The sequence below is a fragment of the Ursus americanus genome, chromosome 29, assembly GCF_024610735.1.
Source record: "Ursus americanus isolate L20-20 chromosome 29, mUrsAme1.1.p, whole genome shotgun sequence".
NCBI lineage: Eukaryota > Metazoa > Chordata > Mammalia > Carnivora > Ursidae > Ursus > Ursus americanus.
This window is the reverse complement of record NC_142155.1, coordinates 24,220,736-24,241,315: the sequence shown is the minus strand read 5'-3', so window position 1 is coordinate 24,241,315 and position 20,580 is coordinate 24,220,736. Positions and strand designations below refer to the sequence as shown.

Below are 20,580 nucleotides of genomic sequence, written 5' to 3'. Positions count from 1 at the left end.
GATCATTTCACAATATACACAAATACCAAATCATTATGCTGTATGTATAGCTAAAGCTAATACAATGTCGTAAGACAATTTTACCTCAATTAAAAAAATGTTGAACACATTCGTGGCCCCATCCCTGCTCTCAAAGGTGGAATAGGAAGAATGATAAGAATTATCCCTTTGAAGAATAAGGAAAAATCACAATATTCAAAGTACATTAAAGTGCATTTTAAGTCTAATGTAGTTTTTATTTGGTGATTATGCTCTGAAGACAAGAATTTCTCTCCTCTGCAAAGCAATCAAACATGCTGGATAAACTTTTATTTGGGAAATAATGAGAGAGATTCATGTCTGTTCAGGTATTTGCACAGGTGACCTTTACAGACTCAAGGACCATGCAGACGAGGGGATGCAAAACCCTGGAAATCTCAGAGTAGAGCTGTATTTCATGGTACACTACTTTCCAGAATTTGGAGCCAAAATTTTTAGCAAGCAGAGACCCCTTGTTTTTAGAGCATGGAGAAAAGGGGTTTTGGGTGAAAAAAATAAATTTAGGGGAGCCTGGCTGGCTCAGTTGGTACAGCATGAGGCTCTTGATCTCAGGGTTGTTTGAGCCCCAAGTTGGGTGTAGAGGTTACTTAAATAAACTTGAAAAAATAATTTAACGTAACAATGAAATAACAAACTACAGCTACACGTAACAATATGATTCTGATGGACACGATGCGGAGCAGACTACATGCTAACCAGGTGATGGCTACACTGGTGTGTGCGTGTGACGATTTATTGAGCTGTAGGCTACGATTGGTGCATTCTTCTGTATGTAAATTATATTTCAATACTTTTTTTTACAATATTCCATACGATTCTATCTAAGTTTCCCCCAAAAGGCAGAACCAAATTATTGCTTAGTAGTACATGCGAAGATAGTAAAAATATAAAAAGCCAGTGAATCACCTCTGGAATGCAGGGAAGGGTTTAAGATCAGGAGTGGGTGAGATCAGAGGCTCCCATCAGGGACCTTGATTTGCTGAACTGCTAGTAAGTTCTATTTCTTGGCCTGAATGGTGCTTACATAAGCATTTGCTTTTGAACTCGGCTAAACTGAACATAATAAGTTTTATGCACTTAAAAAAAATTAAGTAGATTCAACCAAATCGAAATGTCTTTCAATATGGGACTATTTAAATTAATTATAATTAATGGAATTATATTCCATTCCAGTCATGGAAAGTATTCTGTACCATTAAAAATGAGGCAACTAGGGGGCACTGGGTGGCTCAGTCGGTTAAGCATCTGCCTTTGGCTCAGGTCACCATCTCCAGGTCCCGGGATCCAGCCCTATGTCGGGATCCCTGCTCAGCGGGGAGTCTGCTTCTGCTTCTCCCTCTCCCCTCCCTCTGCCCCTACCCCCCATCAATTTGTGCTCTCTCTCACTCAAATAAATAAAATCTTTAAAACAAATGAGGCAACTCTATGCTTATAAGGTCCTATATGTTTATAAGGACCTGATGCCCAGATTGTGTCCTAAAATGACAAAAGCTATGCTAGAACAAATCTGGTATGATTACATACACACACACACACGCACACACACACACACACACAGAATACCTCTCTCTCTAGAAGAATAGACAAAAAAATGAATCAATATTGCCTTGAGGAGGAGACCGGCCACTGAATTTTGTATTATGTGCATTTGTTATCCTTCAAATAGAAAGGAAAATAATTAATTTTGGAAAATATTTGTTTATTGCACAGTTCTTTCCAGATTTTCTGTTTAGGCTCACCTCTTATTGTCAAGTACTTTAGCCAAGGACAGGCATTCAAATATGGCTGGCCAACCATGGCCATGTTAATTACACAAGGACTTTTCTGAGCCAGCATTTCCCAAGCACCTATTAGAAACCTGGCACTGAGTTACGCCCTAAAAAAACAAAGGTGAACGGGACAAAATCTAAGCCTTCGTGGAAGGGGAAGGCAGTGAGGAAGAGGGAGAAGGAAGAACAGCAGGAGGCCATTTGGCACCATGGGGATTTTTCTTCCTGCAGCCTTTTAGTTTGGGTCTTTGTCTTAGACAGAATCAGGTCATATTCCTTGTCCTGACAAGTCTTAGAAATCAACCAGAAAACACAGCGTTCATGAACGAATCCCACATGTTTAATACTAGGCAACGCATTAAATACCTCAGTGGTAGAATCTTCATCTTTCTACAGCTCGGAAGCTCTTTTACCCTTTATCCCTGCTGCTTCAGCTTCCCGGAAGGCAGAGGGGAGATCCTAGGTACGTGGGCTTTTCACATCTCTCTGTTTGATAGGATTCAAGGACAGTGTAACAGATAATGCAACAGAGGTGCTGAGAGCCCCAAATAATGTGGGGGGAGAAAAAGCAGAGGACATTTCCTGCCACACACCAGACAAGTCCCCATTCCTCACTAAGGATGCGAGGACTGGAATACAGGAGGACCCAAATTACTTGTGAGAGGAAGTCTTGCCTTCTGCTTGTCGCCATGATTTCGATTCACCTGTGGTTGTTTCGAAAACCGTTTCCTGAAAGAAATTCTTTCAGCCATTTCCTGAAACAGTTTTTTTGAATGGTTGTAAAAAATCTGGGTCTTTTTTTTTCTTCCAGTTTTATTGATATAATCAACATGTAACATTGTATAAGTTTAAGATGTACAACATAATGACCCTATATATGTATAGACACATAGTTACACATTGTTTCCCCTTGTCCTAGAACATTTAAGATCTGCTCTCTCAGCAACTTTCAGATATACAATATTGTTAACCAGAGTCATCATGCTGTACATTACATCTCCAGAACTGAATTTATCTTAAAACTGGAAGTTTGTATCTTTTGATTGCCTTCACCAAATCCCCCCCCCCCGCTCCCCACTTCTGGCAACCACCAATCTGATCTGTTTCTATGAGATTGGGTGTTTTTAGATTCCACATGTAAGTGAGATCACGGAGTATTTGTCTTTTTCTGTCTGACTTATTTCACTTAGCATAACGCCCTCAAGGTCCATCCATGCTGCCACAAATGGTAGGATTTCCTTGCTTTTGTGTGGCTGAGCAATAGTCTATTGCATGCATATGTGTGTGTGTGTATATATATACATATATATATATATATATGTATATATATACACACACACTGTATTTTCTTTATCCATTCCGCTGTTGATGGACACTTACGTAGTTGCCATCCTTTGGCTACTGAGAATGGATGTTGCAACAGCCATGGAGTAGGTAGGTCTACTTTTCATTTTCTAAGGAACCTCCATACTATTTTCCAGAGTGTCTGCACTAAATTACATTCCTGCTAAAAGTGTACAAGGATTTAGATTTGGATCATCTTAAAGGACAGAGGTTTAGAAGCATTTCATTGTTGTAGTGATCCAAACCCACGCCCCTCATTTCTTCATCAAAATCCCACTTGCTGCTCTTGCCTGTCAGTGAATATTGATGGTGGGGATGGGAGGTGTAGGTAAGGAGAAAGGGGTCTTCCTGAGCTGAGTGGCATGTGGTGGAAGGGTAGCAGCTGTTAAAATCCACATGCACCTTCTCTTCATAAATATCACCCTCTGGGTTTGGCCATAATGGGCGACAGCTACTTTCGGCTGCAGGTGTTTCCAGTGGCGTCTGCTGGGAAAAGGGTTCTGCAGAGTTCTGGGAAGGGGAGAAGTCATAAGGCCAGCTGGTCAGAGGAAAAGGATAACTGGGACAACAGCTGTCATTAAGAGAATGTCTCCCCAAAGCAGTGTTTTTATTCCATGTTTGCCGATCATCGTAGTCAGAGAAGACTCCAGAAACAGGATGAAGCAGGTCCCCACTATTATAGATCCAACTACTGGACAGTTTGCATTTCTCATAGAGCTTAGTGGGGCTCAAGGTGGAAGTGGGGTCTGCCAGATCAGCGGTTCCCCCCAAGCAATAGCTCTTGGAGAAGAATAAGCAATCATTCAGTGACTTCTGCTGGGGAGTGTTAGCTATTAAATGTCCACTGTAACTACCGGGCAATTGGACGCCTTCCTGGAAAGACCAAGTTAAAGGTAAACTTCCCCAACTTTGGGTTTCACCTGGAAGAGACTAGAAAGGAAAGCGAAAAGCTCACATTAATAAGTTAAGCAAATTGACACAACTACCACAGGCACCCAGAGTTACTCTGTACAAATAAGCACTCTGTCCGATTTTCCTCATCCTTACATACTTGAAGCACAGGTGCACAGCGCGGTTCCACCACAAGCACGGAAAGCCTGACGACACAAAGGTTGCGTCTATTTCCACCGTGAAGCCTACTCACCAGGAAGAGCTGAGTTCCTCTTACTCTTCCGACTCTGAGCACAGTGAGTGTTTAAAGTGTTTCATCCTCAAACACACATCTGATACGGTAACTGCCTTTGTAAGAGACTAAGAAAAATCAAACTACAGCTTCAAAGATTTATATTATACTTAGTATAACTCTTAGTGGATCTGTCTTGCTCGCTCACTCAGTCTTGTGCGTGCGCGCACACACACACACACACACACACACATCATTTCCTTCCTTTTCTATTTTTTAGCGGGGTCTGCAGTCTGAGGGACTAGGGTGGTTGTTGTTTTTCTCAAGAGTCTTTTCTCTGAGCTCATCGGGATTTTGTTGAATCATAAATAGGACCTCTAGAATACGAAGCAGGTTTATTTCTATAAAAAAAGGAAGAGTACTACTTTCCAGTTAATCATAGGGAAAGGAACGGATTGAGAATTAAGTGATCTGCTTGTTTATACAAGAGGGCGGAGGCCGAGAGACTACGACCAGGTAGAGTGAGTGGGAGGAAATGGCCTTCAGCTTGTCCCAGGGCTGGGAGAAGGACGAGGAACCAGCTATTTGGTTTTAGAGGCTCACATGTCCCTGTAACAGACCCAAATGACATTTTTTTTTCTATATAGGACACATTTAGAACCTCTAGGGACGGACTGGCTCCATCTCTGCCCTCATGAGAAGACACGTGGAGCACTAGGAATTAGCATCACTGGGAGGCAGACACACCCACAAACCTCCCGTATGATGCCCATAAAGCCACAATTCCGTATCACAGTTGGGCCTCCCCAACCCCCAACGCTCCAGGCGCCCAATGCTTTCAGAAGCTTCCTGGTTATTTCACTTTGGTAGACTGTGCTAATCTCTTTAGGGGAAGAATGGAAATTTTGGAAAAAAATTTTAAAACACGAGGCTAATATTTTATGGAGACCATGTTAGGTTCATTTCCAAACCAAAATAAAAATGCCAAATAGAGGTTTAGTACTAATCGAAGTCTCTCCTTGTAATTGTAGTAGGGAAGATGTTTCTAAAATTATATGGCGTTTAAGAACATTTGAGAGCATGCTACCTAAAAGATGGTAGAAATTAGAGGAAAACCCCAGATTCCATTTCCTTTCTCTGGGGGATGCTGCCTTGTAGACAGGATGACTTTGACCTCATTTGCCAGTGGGGAGGGACCAGGGACATGTATTGCCCCCACCACAGGGGTGGTGAGCTGCCATTCGGGGGGCAGGTTACCTTTGTCTCTGGGCTCTCCTTCAGCTTTAAGGAGACAGAGGCAGACGCCGTGTGTGCTTTCTTCATTGTTCTTCTCGCCTCGGCTTCCAGTTTGGTTTCTGGTTTTGGATGATCGTGCTCCCCCTTTGACTTACAGGAGACAAGGAAGTAAAATGAACAGCAAGATTGTACCTCCCGGTGTGTGAAGTTTCACCCTGTGCCCTGCCACCTGACTGGGTGTTGCTGCTGTTGACGACTGGCACAAGACTGCATAATCCTCTTAGGCCCGTCATGTGCCTTCCTGCCTTTGTTCATGGTGCCCCTCGCCCACCTGGCGAAGTCATACAACCACAGCGAGGGACACTTACGAAGTGCTTCCTAGGGTATGTGGAGGAGGCCGCAACGAACCCATGATCTCCCTGAATCTTCAGCACGGCCATCAGTCGTGCCGCCATCACCGCTGCCCCAGCTTACAGAGTAGGAAACCGAAGCTTGGGGAGACTCCACCAGCCAGGCAACCTCCTCCCCCAGCACCACTCGAGGGAGCGGGCAGCCAGGATTCAAAGGATGCTGGAGCTGGCCAAGCTGAGAGCCCGCTCTAGGACATTCGGCAATTCTGGCGGCTGGCTGGGAGCTGGAAATGAGCCATGGCGGGAACTGTTGTCCTCACAGGAGGCCGGCCCACCCTAGCAATCGGCCATTTTCTTTTCAGAGGGTTGGTTGACCAGCACACCACCGATCTAGACCCAGGCAGTCGGCCCTCAGAGGCCACGCTTCATCCTGTTTATCCCGCCGCCCCCTCAAGTACTTCTTCGTATCCACACGTCACGCGGAACTGGGGCTCAGGGGACTCCAGTCCCGTGCGGTGAGAGGTCAGAGCTGGTACTCAGCCCCGGGTCTGCTGAGGCCGACCACATGCCGCAGCACCGCTAGCCTCAGTGTGACCAGATTACTGACAGCTGCCTCCCCCAACAGGCCCCAGGCGGAGTCGGCCGGCTCCCCTCCTGGCGCCCCAGTTCCTGGCGCCTCTGTGGGGGTGCGGGTGCGCACCTTGCCCAGAGCGCGCCTCGGGGCTGGTACAGCCTCCCGTGCCCTGTCCCTCTCCTGTACGAAACCTCCGCCTGTGCTCTGTACACACTTCTCGAACTGAAGAGAAACGGCGTCCCATAACGCTAACTCAAATCCAACCTGGAAGAAGATGAAGCGTCCGTCGTGCCTCCAGAAGTTGGTGACCGGGAAGCCCCCATGGCCTCGGCAAGGAATGAGCTTCAGAGGCCCGTCACAGTTGGGACAGCGTTTCCCTGTGAGAGAGCACAAGCAGGTGACCATGCCAACTGAGTCCCGAGTCCGGAGTCTGTGCAGCTCCGGCAGTTGGCCCTGGACTCCAGGATGGCAGAGAACAGACCCAGGCACAGCGTTACGGGCTCCCTTCCACTGGGCATCCCCTCTGACCCCCGCAGGCCTGGCCAGCGACGTGCCCCGGACCAGTCTCACACGGGGGTAGAGGAAGGGGTTCCCGACAGAGTGGGCTCTTTCACAGGTCAAGGGAGAGCTCTTCTGAGCAGAAAATCCCTCCCTCCGTATTTACTGATACTTGAAATTCTTTGTAGAGAAGAGGGCAGAATTCTTTCACTTCACAATTAGAATTAAGGGTCAAGGAGCAAAGTCACATGAGAGAAAGAGCACAGCGCCTCAATTTTCATTAAAGTGTAAATGACTGAGACCAGAGACCAGATCCTTTCCTGAGAGCAAGTTTTCAAGCTTACAAGGAAAGAGCACGAAGTATCTTGAGGTCTGAAGTAGGCAAAGTGCAGGGAATGCTGAACGGATCTGTTTCACAATCTGAGAACATGACAAAGAGAAACAAAGCGGACATGATCATGGCATGGGCCTAAACAGCGTGGAACGGAGTCGAGCCATCATCGCAAACCTCGACCCACTGCTCCCACTCCAGATCAAAGCATTCGCTGAGCTCATGGGAGGGACCCACTCCCCACGATGTCAAGTGGCAAGTGGGATCAACCCCTTTCTCCGAGACTTTACGTGGGTGCCCCGATGAACTAATGTGAGTCCCCGCAGGGACGCATCTGCTTCACTCGAGAGGCCTCGAGTCAGGGGCCTTAACCCACGGGAGCGGTTTTGAGGGCGGGTGCCCTGGGCACGGAGATCCACAGGGCAGATCTGGGGCATGAGGAGGCGGGTGGATGCCAGCTTCCTTGCTGCGCCGGGCGGGAGCCCTACTCACTCTGCTGCTTCTGCCGGGCTTTGTCGCAGATGGCGGGTCGCAGGTAGATCTTGCGGCCCTCCTCGGCGGAGCAGTCGCGGCTGCACACCACCACGCCCAGGCAGGACTTCTTGAGGATGCGGGAGTTGTGGTTGTTGGTGTTGCGCATGGCCCAGCTGCTCAAGTGCCGCTGCGCGTTCCTGTCCTCCGAGCTGTAGATGTGCTTCTCGTAGGAATCTGGCCATTCCTGGAACCAGTCGGTCTTTTTCACATTCTGATAAAACACAAAGAATATTGCTATATTTTAAGCGAGGAAACACAACTGTGGGGCGCCTGGGAGGCTCAGGCGGTGAAGTACCTGCCTTCGGCTCAGGTCATGATCTCAGGGTCCTGGGATCGAGTCCTACATCAGGCTCCCTGCTGAGTGGGGAGTCTGCCTCTCCCTCTGCCCCTCCCCCCTCTCATACTCTAATAAATAAAATCGTAAAAAAAAAAACAAAACCACCACACACAACCGTTCATAGATGTGAAGGGTTTGGCACCCAAGAGCTATGGAGACCTTTAGCAAAGACCAACGAGGGCTTCCTTCCGACACGGGATCTGAGCACAGCCCAGCAGCAGCAATGGGACTGCTGTGTCTATGGAACATTTGCTCCCCGGACCAAGATGAGTTGTCATTCAGTGCCCCCCGCTTCCCTTGAGTTCTACCCCATTGATGTTCCTCTAGCCCTTGGTGGTAAGACTTACTGACCATTTCTCACAAAGAATTTTTGAGGGTGAAGTAATATTATCGTGCTCTTACACAATCGGTGGAAAACACTGTGGCAGGGTAGTGAGATAATGTCTCATACCACACTGTGGTTACCTTATCGGGAAGGCGAAGGGTTTACGCAGTCACCAGCACTGAGCAGTGGGAAAACTAGAGAGCCTGGGTTTGGGAGGCTTCTGACAGCCACTTTCTCCCCTGGGGAGACCGTCTTCCTTTTTCTCTACTTCTAGCTCCATGGGCCTCCAACAAGGCAGAGGAGCAAGGAAGAGTTTACTTTGGCTGGAAAGTTCTATGTACTTGCCCAGCACTGGCCCTATTCCCCGTGTGGGAACATCTAAGCTCTCCTCAAAGAGATCAGGGACACAGGACACTCAATCCTTATGGCATTTGTTGTTGGACTTTCTGTGCTTCTGTTTCTTCATCTGTAGAATAGGGATACTGAGAGCTGCCTACCTCAAGTGTGGTTCTGAGAATATGATAATATATAAAAAAACATAGCACAGCCCCTAGCATGGAATAAGCTCTCAATAAATGTCAGTTGCTGATGTCGAGGCTCACGTTCCTTAGGCCCTCTGGTGCATAGATCCTGGATTCGACAGATCCTGCCTCGTTCTCAAGAATGACAATCATTAAGCAAGTCTCCATACTCAGACTTAGGTTGTGTCCATCCCCATAGCCTCCAAAGACCTGGCACGATAGAACATTTTTCATCAAGAAGATTCCAGAAGGTCAGAGAGAAGATTCTAGAAGATCCAGAAGGAGAGAGCAGGGTGCCTCTCTTTTGATTCCCCAACAAGAAAGCAGGCACAGAATATGAGAGAAAAAAGGAGGGAGTATGGCGTCTGGAAAAGTCCCCTCTGGTCCATCAGGCAGCTACAGCAGAGCTGGCCAGGCCAAGGTGCTGAATGGACTGTCTGCTTTCTCCAGTTCTTTCCCTCCCTCCCCTAATTCCCTGGTAATTCTAAGCTGGGAAGTTTCACCTCAAGCAGCTACCCTCCTGCTTCCTCCAACCACCTTCTCTTCTCTTCCTTCTGACCTAACGCTCTAAATAATGCCCTCTTGTTTTCTGGGGTCACAGGCCATGGGAAGCATGATATTTTATCTTCTGAAATAATAAAATGCAGGTTAAACACTAAAATGTGGACTTTTAACAATCTGGACTGTAAAAATCGACCAGTGCATTTAAATAATTCAAACACAAAGCACAGCTGTCAGGGTAGCAGAGACAGGGGCAGGGCAGACTTGAAGAGAAGCGGGGATTTTCATTTCCAGGGTGAGCGGCCCCTGAAGACTGGTCAGCGCCACTAATCCCACGAACCAAGAGGAGGGGAAGGTGTATGTGAGTGTCTTGCATTTTCAGAGGAAGAAATGATCTCCATTGTCTTCCCCCCGGCCCCCAATTTCCTCTCAGTTTAATGTACATTTTGATCTCCCTTTGAAGCTTCCTCTTTGACTTACACATTAATTATAAATATATTGTTTAGTTTCCATTATTTGCAGATTTTCCTATTGCCTCTTGCTATTAATTTCTAGTTTGGTTCCACTGTAGTTGGAGATCTGTGTTTTCAATTATTTTAACACTGTTGAGGTTTGTTTTAGGGCTTACAGTATTTTCTCTTCTCTTTTAAAAATATTTGATTTATTTATTTATTTTAAGTAAGCTCCATACCCATTGTGGGGCTTGAACTCACAACCCTAATATTAAGAGTCACATTCTCAACCTACTAAGCCAGCCAGGTGCCCCAGGGCTTGTACTATTTTCTACATTTGACTGTCTTATTTTTAAAGTTTATTTTTTTGTTGTTTTTTGTTTAGTAGCCTCTATACCCAGTGTGGGGCTTGAACCCATAATCCCAAGAGTCACATGCTCTCCTGACTGAGCGAGCCAGGTGCCCCTACATTTGACCATCTTTTAAGCTCCCCATCCCCTCCCAACCAGGAGCCTCTCCACTGACAGCCTACATTTCCAGTCCCATCAGTAATGCAGTCATAATTCTGACAGCGTATTAACTTGAGAAAATGACTAGGAGTAAATGTGTTCGTGTCAAGCTCTTCTCTATGCCCAATCTTTTGATTTGGATGCTCTGCGGAATCTTTGACATCTTTTGACATGGAAATTGAGACAAAACCAGATTCCCATAATGTAATGTAACGTAATTCCCACGTGTCAATGAATGACAGTGATTTCTAAAAGCCCTGTAAATTCAAGGTGCCAGGGAGGTAAAATTTAAAAAGCAAGAATAATCATTTCTTAATCTTGTTTAGCAGAGCTCCATAAAATATTTTCTTCTTTTCTGATCTTGTGCTTATTTTATTTTTTTTATTTTTATTTTTTTAAAGATTTTATTTATTTATTCGACAGAGATAGAGACAGCCAGCGAGAGAGGGAACACAAGCAGGGGGAGTGGGAGAGGAAGAAGGAGGCTCATAGCGGAAGAGCCTGATGTGGGGCTCGATCCCATAACGCCGGAATCACGCCCTGAGCCGAAGGCAGACGCTTAACCGCTGTGCCACCCAGGCGCCCCTGTGCTTATTTTAATTTCTAACTTTTCATGAGTAACTATTCTTCAAGTTTCCAACAGGTCAATCTAATGAATTTATATTTTGCCATCTCCTGGGTAACATCACTGGGAGTTTAATTAACATTTCCATGACTTCTGTAATTTTTTTGCTAAGAGACCTAATCCTCTAACTCACTCAAAATCTTTGCAACTCCATGGAATTCTAGAGTACCCAACCTTCCTTATTCTGCTTTGCTTAACTACATCAAGTTCTAATAGGGTCCCTTAAAGATTAAATGTGTACTATTACATAAAGCTAATAAAATGAAAATGAAAATTTTGAAATAAGGTATCCAAACACCTACATTACCATCTTACTATATTAAAATCAATTTCACTTAGACTATAATCCACTCTCATATAAAGCAGTTATCTGCAGGTCTGCTTTAATGCTAATAATAGCTTAATTCTTTATAAATGAATGTTTCCAAATAAAACAGGGAGAGCAAACAGATACACCTTTAAGCAAATCAGATAGAGGGAAAAAATGAGATGTTACTTATAGAACACCGAAAAACCAATTCAATCAGCATTCTGCTTTCCATAAACATTTTCAGGAACTTATCTTTTCTCGGCCAACTGAAAACCAAACCCCAAGTGTTATCAAAGGAAGAAATTCAACTCAACTAAATGCTTTGGAGTTAACTCAAGAGTGACTCCTTAGGCTAATACTGCAATTTCCTCCCTCTGTTAAAGGGTCAAAATTCAAAACAAAACTGTCCTTATTTATTCAGACAATACTAAGGTGGGCCAGAGTACTCTCTATCGAACTCTTTATCATTTGCTGCTCTCTACTCTTCTTCCTTCCCTTTTCCACTCTACCTGGCTAAGCGAGGGACCTTCCGGCAGCCCCCTGGAACAGAGTTTCTCCTACCACAGATGCAGTAATGTCCCCATCCCCATCACACCAGGAGCATAGGTGGCAGCATAATTCTGGCTCCAGTAGTGGGGATTCAACGACCAAGGGAGCCCAATATAGGTGGAGCTGTCCCAGGAAGATCAAGGGGAACGCCAGCAAGGAGGACACAATCATAGATGTACCTGTCAGACCAACAACAGTGTGACCTGATCATGCAGGCAGATAATAATTGACAAGAAATCCAGAATCTGGTTTACCTGTGAGCTCTTGAGCACCAAGACACATCTGATTACTCCTTCTGGCTCACTGTGATTACATTTAGCCACATGAACTCACTGAAAGAGCTCGAAGATTTACCTTCACTTATGAGTTTGAGGCAAAGGCAACCTTGCTGGCTAAAATCATGGTCCAGGAATTAACTAATTGGAGACATGGCTTCTTTATGGTTGACTCACCAGGTTTTAGGTTATCTGTGTTTATGTTTAGCCTATGTATATTTTTTTAATCTTTTCTCTATAAAAGAATGTACTTAAGCCTTGGAATTTTGTGAGTTAATGTCTTGGTGTGGCTTTGGCCATAGATTTTTTTTTTTTTAAGTAAGCTCTATGTCCAACATGGGGCTTGAACTTGTAACCCTGAGATCAAGAGTTGCATGCTCTACTGACTGAGCCAGCCAGGCGCCCCTGGCCACAGGTTTAATCTGAAAACTACTCATGCTTAGGAATGAAATGATTCCGGGTTTGTCTGCGGTGCTGCTGTTGGAACACCCTGTACTTGTATTCAGAGAAACTGCCGGTGTTAGGAACAGGGCGGGTGGAGCTGCCCAAGTGGGTGCTACTTAGGAAAAAAAAGAAGTGATTCTCTTCCCAATTTCCAAACAAGAAAAAGAAAAAAAGCACTTTTTTAGGTATTCAAGGCTGTCAAGAGTTACAGTCAGTATTAATGAGATTGTTGTAATAAACATTTTTAATGTAGGGAAGACTAAACCAACACCAGACATTTGCTGCTTGGGCCAAGCAAACCCCAAAGCAATTATATTTGCACCTTTAAAATGAAAATGCAACTTAAAGGGAATAAAAAGGGAAAGCAAACTGGTGTACCACATTGGCCTGGAACAGAGATTTCTATCAATGGTGGTTTTGATTTAAGTTGAGTGCCTGCGGTTCAGGGCTGGCACCCTGGGGGCTGGATTACGGAGAAATGGTGTCAAAATAACCACACGTTAGAGGAGCGACCAGAAACAAGTGAAAGGAAAATTTATAAAGATACAACATGCGGCCGAAAGGAAGAGGAAGCACACATGAAACACAGAGAGGGGAGGATGGCTTAGCCGGGGCAAGCGGACTCTGAGCCCCAGATTCAATCATGATGCCTCTGGCCCCAAAAGCCTAACAGCTGCCCACTTCCTGGAAAACAACTGAATCCTCTCAGGACAGCCTGCTTCCAAACCGCCTTTCCAGCCAGTAGCCTCCCCAGTCTCCCTGCTGTCCCTGCTGAAAGGCTGTGCACAAGCTCCCTCAAACGCAGAGGCTGCAGAGCCCTTGGACTCTGGTGCTCTGCTCTGCCCTGACAGTCTTCTCGCTTCCTTTCCCTGCCCTAATCCTTTTACATTTCACGAGGCATTTCTCCGAGAAAGCCCTTTGCCAAAAGCTCTGCCTTGCTTCCCATGTCCAAGGCACGCTGAATTACAGACTTCCTCTTGCAAGGACCTCCAGCATTTTTCTGCACGACATAGGTTCTCCGTTCAGGCATGGCCCTTGTTCCATTTGCCCAGATCATGAGCCCTTCCATGAAAGTTAGCATAGCTCAATGGCCCCGTATTCCCGGAGTCTGCTGTAGTCTCCGGCACATTCCAGTCACTCAGAAATGTTTAGTGTCCTTTTTTAAAATATTAAATTAAACTTATTTGAGAGAGAGAGAGCACGCAAGCAGGGGAGGGGCAGAGGGAGAGGGAGAGAATCCCAAGCATGTTCTGTGCTCAGCGCGGAGCTCAACCTCCCAACCCTGAGATCATGACCTAAGCTGAAATCAAGTTGGATGCTTAACTGACTGAGCCACCTGGGCACCCCATGAAATGTTTGAGGTCCCAATGAGGACATCAGCATTCACAGTTGCCAAAAATTAACCCATAAATCTTGATATGTCTGAGATGTATAAGGGGCTATGTAATTTCAGGGAATGGAACATACTATCGGCATTCAGGGGCCACAATCCATTGAGTGGATTAGGAGAGAAACTGGTCTACCAGTTGCCAGAACTTGCCTACACATTGCAGAAGTAGTCATCCTGGCAAGAACACAAAACTATGAGAAACAAACTCTAAACCACCTGTATGAAATTTACAACAGTAACAAGCAATTGCATTTGATCCTTCAAACCACATTTTTTTGTGTGTGCCTGAACAGGTAGTCTGAGGAACACGAATCGCCGGAGGGGCTCTACAGAGAGGGCTCCAGGGTCAAAAACAAGTCAGAGCCACAGCGGCTGACACAGCCTCCTCCCGGAAGCACCGCCAGCACGTACGTGGATGGAAGTCTCTGAGTCTGCCGCAAAGAAAACTGTTTAACTTTATCCAACCTGGTGTTTCTGTTTTTCTACCTTTACAATACCTACAAAAATACCGCGGCCCTTGCACTCTACAGAACACACTCTGGGAAACACTGCTCTAAGCAGATTGCACAAGGAGTTACTATTTTCCTTTTAACAAGGAGGTACTGGGACTTAAAATCGTTTTGTTTGGGGTCACACAGATTCTAAGCGGTGGAGCCATTTGCTAATGAATTCCCCATTGGTCCATTGCTGATAATACATGCCAGGAATTGCGTTGGCACTGGGCTGTCACTTCTAGAAGGCAGGCTGCCTTCCTTATCTCAGGTCACAGAATCCTAGACCGGTGAGTGCAACCGCCTCATTTTCAGAAGAGGAAAGGGAGTCTGGGTAAAGGTAAACAACTCCCCAAGGCTTTGCAGATTAAAGAGAGGCAGAACTGGAATTCTAAGCCAGGGTTTTGTCCCCATACCCTGGCTTACACCGTGCAACCACTCAGCCTCGAAATACTCACAACCAGATATACTCACAAAATATACAGCCTAATCAGCTTAGAAATCTTTTCAAGACCTTTTTATTTTTCACCTCAACTGGTTCTTGGTATGATTCCAGAGCCAGCATAAACCCAGATCAGGATGATGATGTCTCTGCTTAAGGGACACGGCACTTTCCTTCTTCTTTTTATTTATTTATTTTTTTTTTGAGAGAGAGAGAGAATGCAGAAGCCAGGGGTGGGGGGGGGGAAGGCACGGATGGCGGGGACAGACAGAATCTTAAGCAGGCTCCACACCCAGCACAGTCCAACGCGGGGCTGGACGCCGGGCTCAACCTCACAACCCTGAGATCACGACCCCAGCCAAAACCAAGAGTCGGAGGCCTAACTGACTGAGCCATCCCAGCACCCCAGGGGACACTGCACTTCTCATCATTTCACTGGCATATTTACAAGGGCACTTGTTGAAGGTCACCGAGTTATTTCCATGAGCAATCGTACTTTTTGATTAAGTATAAAGGATACATTTTCAAAATTGCATTGTGTATTTTTGGTGTAAATTTCTGAATTTAATGTCTTGGGTAGCTGAGAATATATTTGTTTTTGGAAATTCATATTGGAAAATGAATTTTTTTTAAAGATTTTATTTATTTATTTGACATAGAGACAGCCAGAGAGAAAGGGAACACAAGCAGGGGGAGTGGGAGAGGAAGAAGCAGGCTCCTAGAGGAGAAGCCTGATGCGGGGCTCGATCCCAGAACGCTGGGATCACGCCCTGAGCCGAAGGCAGATGCTTAACGACTGCGCTACCCAGGTGCCCCGGAAAATGAACTTTTATGAGCCCTGAGTTTTCCTCCAGAGAAGTGGTGCTTCCTTTGTCTACAGATCCGGTGAGTGATATGGATCCTCTCTCCCAGAAAAAAATGCCTATTAGTACTCAGTGTTACCCACTATTTCAGAGGGTTCTGCAACCCCATTAAAACCCCTGCTCTAGGATGCAACACTGCGAATCTTCCACGTACCTGCTTACTCTACTCGCGATGCTTAGGATACCCAGCAGCTACTTGCAAGCTGCTATCATGAAATTAGCAATAGGCAGCAATATAGGTCCCCGTGCCAGGTGTAACTAAAATGTACCCTCAAGTTTCCCCTAACACAGCTACAATAATCATAAACCAATTAAGAGCAGCCATAAAAGGGCGCCTGGGTGGCTCAGTCGGTGAAGCATCTGCCTTCGGCTCAGATCATGATCTCGGTCCTGGGAATCGAGCCCTCTCTGATCAGCAGGGGGCCTGCTTCTCCCCCTCCCTCTGCCCCTCCCTACTGCTCGTGCTCTCTCTCTCTTTCTGAAATAAATGAATAAAATCTTAATTAAAAAAAAAGCAACTATAAGGACAAATCCCTACATTAGGTATTTATATGATTCAGCTCTGGTTTATTTAACCATCTTAACTGAGTGGAAAGCAGGGTATACTTTGTGTCTTCAGCTCTTCCAAGACCTACTGAGAGGTAACGTACGTAGGAATTTAAGAGAAAACATAGAGAAACAAAATGAAATCTTCATTAGAGTGAGATTTGGAATGATCTGGAAGTCTTCATTAGAATGAAATCTGGAATGGTTATAAATCAAGACTGTGGAATCTCATTTCTTCTACCCTGCTTGGGAAAATCCAAATTTCTTGTTCCCCAGAATCCTGCAGACTAGCTTGACTTTTCCATTACAAGGTACTGGTGATCTCCCGTCAGCCTTCCCAATGCCCTTTCCAACAACTTCCAGTGAAAACATCCTTTGAATGCCAAAAAAGGAGTCAGGGGAGGTCAGTTCTAAACAATTAACATTTTCCACCAAATTAAGAGCTCAAAAGTCAAATGCCAGAAATGAAGGTAAAGAAAATATGAAATCGAAGTCTTCTCTGTAGCTGGAAGAGAGCCCAGTGTGTATGCACCGTGTATCACTTAGAGAAGTTCTACAAGAGCTGCTCCATCCCCTAAGAGCACTATCATTTGGACATTCCACTTACAGATTTAATTTAAAACCATTGCTATATTGGGGTGCCTGGGTGGCTCAGCTGGTTAAGCCACTGCCTTCGGCTCAGGTCATGATCCTGGAGTCCCAGCAACGAGTCCTGCATCAGGCTCCCTGCTCCGCGGGGAGTCTGCTTCCTCCTCTGACCCTCCCCCCTCTCACACGCTCGCTCTCTCAAATAAATCAAATCTTTAAAAAAATAAAAATAAATAAAGCCATTCCTATATAGCAAATAAGGCTGTATGGGAATTAGTGCACTAGGCAGAGTCAATCTACTGGCAGACACCATAACATGGACTTTATCTACCAGCTAGCTAGGGTGGGTGTGTGAGCAGCCAGGCCAAACTCTCAAAGAGAGGGGAAGTAGCGTTTTCTCTGTTCCAGTCTGTAACTGTTGTGGGGCTGGGGGTGTGTCCGATAGGTAAGACCCGCTCAAATTCTAGGTCATGCATCTCCTCTCCAAAGTCCTTAGCCGGTTGCCCAGCTGAAGCTCTGCGGGAGACGCATCTACCCAGGTTGGACCCTCGCCAATTTCCTTCCAGATTTAGCAAGTTAAGGCTTCAAGTCAAATGCAGAAGGCGGATTCTTATGTAAGTACATACCTGTGGCAGTTTCGTATCATTAATATCCCAGCTTAACATCTCCTTGTCCTCGGAATCGAAGTCTTCAGGCTCCATGACAGCCAGGTCAACCACAGGTTTCTGTGTATCCCCTTTCCCGCAGAAGTCGTGGAGAAGTTTCCTTTCAAAGGCTTTTCCTACAGTCGGATCAACCCACTCTTGACTCAAGCAGCTTAGACCTGGAGACTGTTTTCTGACACTAAAAAATAAGTGATAGTAATACTGACCGTTAAAGAGATAAAAATCAGTACTCGCCTGCCAGAAAAGCCTGTTTCATTGACATTTTTGTAAGCACCAGCATACAAAATAAGAACACCACACAGAAGTCATTAGTGATCTTGTGGCAATAAAGCTTGACCATGGGGAAGGAGAAGCACCGTGATCCTTGCTTTCACCTCAGCTTGGCACTGCCTTTCTCCCTGCTGGGCCCAGGTTGGGAAAGCCTGAGTAGGGACCATTGTCACCTGCAGCCAACGGGGAGAACATTTTCCTCCATACACCTGGGGGCAAGGGGGAGAGCTGGCTTGGAGTTGTTTTCGTGGGTTTACCTTCGTACAGTGGCTAATGTGTGGTTCAAGTTACAAGTGGGAAACATCACAACCAAATGTATTTAGAAGTATTTTTTTTTAAAGATTTTATTTATTTATTTAACAGAGATAGAGACAGCCAGCGAGGGAGGGAACACAAACAGGGGGAGTGGGAGAGGAAGAAGCAGGCTCATAGCGGAGGAGCCTGATGTGGGGCTCGATTCCATAACGCTGGGATCATGCCCTGAGCTGAAGGCAGACGCTTAACGACTGCGCCACCCAGGCGCCCCTAGAAGTATTTTTTAAATCTAAGTAGCCACAGAGATGAAATTTTAGCTCCTCAATAAATCCAGTGTGGACTCTGTATCTTCAGGTATTATCAATGGATATCCTCAAATCAGATTCCCTCTAAAACCTGGGCATTAGTGACATTTGGGACCTGACAGTTGTTTGCTGTGGGAGGTTATCTTGTGCAGGCAGAACGGTTAGCAGCATTCTTGGTCTCTGACCATTTAGTCTCAGTAGCAACGCATCCCTTTGTTGTGACAACTAAAAATGTCTCTAGACACAGCCAAATATCCCCTGGAGGGGGCAAAACTGTTTGAGAACTATTGCTTTCAAACAGTGTTTCCTGACTTTAACTCCAAGCACCCTTCAAGACTTTCTAACAGAAATCTCCCTCCTCCTTGGCCCCCACCCGGAAAATTCTTTCTCACTTTACTGTGATTAAACTGTATTATGTAAATGATAGAGATTTAAAAATGTTTGTGCAGACTGCATTTCTTGCCCCATGAGAAATACCGCTCTGGTTTCTAATCATAATTGGTTAAAGGAGATATCCAAACAAACAAACAAAAAGAAATGGAAGGAAAAAGAAGAGAAAGAAAGAAAGAAAGAAAAAGGGAGGGAGGAAGGAAATGTTCTACTCTAAAAACTAAGCGTTTTACAAATGAAATGTGCTTCTTAGAACACAAAGTTAAGCATGTTAATATATGTGTCATCTCCATTTGCTGGTGCTCTTGTAAAAACAAGGGACATAATGATGTTACAGAAAACAACTTAATAGTAAACTTGAACAATGAGTTAGTTTAATAGTCTCCAGCTGAGAAATGCCATGGGCTCTGCTAATTTACTTTAATTAATTAACTTTAATTTACTTTAATTTAATTAACTTTCTATAACCCTACTACTTGTCAGTCGCTGAGATATGCTGAAGGCACGTATGTGAATATAGAAGAGTGTTGACCTGAACATATGACCATTAGGTAACAAGCTAATAGGAGGCCCTTCACCCCTTATCCCCCCTACCACACTCACCTACAACCTAGTGGTCAAAGATTCAAAGAGCATGAAGTCCATCACCCTTGTTTCAAACACTGCCATGCAAGGTTAAATCCCCAGGAGTTTGAAATCAAATTCTACGTTTGGGAAACAAACACTGAGTCGCTGAAGAAATGCTGCTACAGACTGACTTGAATTGAGATTTCAACTGCAAGTCTATGAGACACAAAGATCGTGTGTCAACACGACGCCAGGAGCTTCCCGTACTTACCTCTTTGAGCGTTAACGACTCAGACGGTATAAAACTTGTTACAGCTAATTGGAACAGATTGATTAAAAAAAAAAAACCTTGAATAACAAGATTCACATCTCAAAAATTCCAAAGCATGTTTTAAGCGACACGGACATAATCCTTTTGTTTTTAAATTAAGGGGAGGGGAATAAAAAATCTTGCTGCACAAAAGCTACATTGCCCTTTTGATTTTCTCGGCAATGAATTCTTGCCAAATGAACAAACGTTAATTTACTATTCCCCTGGAAGTTAAGAACAAAACATAGGAAAGACTGTTGGTAGCCCTTGGAAAATAAACAACTCAGTTTTCCTCCAGAATTAAAAAACTTAATTTATAAAGACTTCCTTTTTTTTTTTTTTTTTTAAAAAGCCACTTGGGCCAAAATGTATTCCAATTTCATTATTTCTACAGAGAACCAAGCAGCACAACTGGAACCCTGTAGGAATGGGGTGACAATTAGCATAATCCTTACACTGGACCCCTGAGGATCTCTGGCTTCCTTACCTTCTGACTTCTTACGGAGATGCAGACAATACTGTGTCCTAAAAATCTCATCTCTGGTCGGGTCCCAGCAGGTTCTGGTCATTTTCTACACAGAAGCTGCAGTTCCCTAATCCAGGTCAAGGTACACTATGCTAATGAGCTCTGGCAAAAGTCCAATCAAAATCTAGATGCTCTCAGCTTGGGGTGGGCGAAGACCTTGGGCTGGGGAAGAGCAATCCAAGGAGTCACTTAACCAGCCCAATTGTCCCCAGAATGCCAGCAATGTGACGGATATTCATCGCTCACCTCTGAACTTTCCCCTCCTCTATGTGAAGAGGGGATTTTAACTGGAATAGACGTTGAAAAAAGAACCTCATGAGGAAGTA

At 45.0% G+C, this 20,580-nt stretch overlaps 1 protein-coding gene across 1 annotated transcript; it reads right to left on the bottom strand.

Annotated features, from left to right (window-relative positions):
* Nucleotides 1-20,297, bottom strand: GCM1 (GCM transcription factor 1). The gene is made up of 6 exons (XM_045802492.2): nucleotides 20,216-20,297; nucleotides 17,593-17,809; nucleotides 7,757-8,009; nucleotides 6,700-6,812; nucleotides 5,533-5,661; nucleotides 1-4,082 (listed from the first exon to the last, which is right to left on the bottom strand). The coding sequence occupies exons 2-6, from the start codon at nucleotides 17,665-17,667 to the stop codon at nucleotides 3,345-3,347; spliced, it is 1,308 nt and encodes a 435-aa protein (XP_045658448.1). The 5' UTR covers nucleotides 17,668-17,809; nucleotides 20,216-20,297; the 3' UTR covers nucleotides 1-3,344.
* Between the last annotated feature and the right edge of the window lie 283 nt (nucleotides 20,298-20,580).

Coding starts and splice junctions, on each gene's coding strand:
- GCM1 (XM_045802492.2), bottom strand. CDS start 17,667: ATGGAGCCTGAAGACTTCGATTCCGAGGACAAGGAGATGTTAAGCTGG. Junction 8,010..17,592: donor ATGATACGAAACTGCCACAG/GTATGTACTTAC, acceptor GTGTTTTATCAG/AATGTGAAAAAGACCGACTG. Junction 6,813..7,756: donor AGCCCGGCAGAAGCAGCAGA/GTGAGTAGGGCT, acceptor GCTCTCTCACAG/GGAAACGCTGTCCCAACTGT.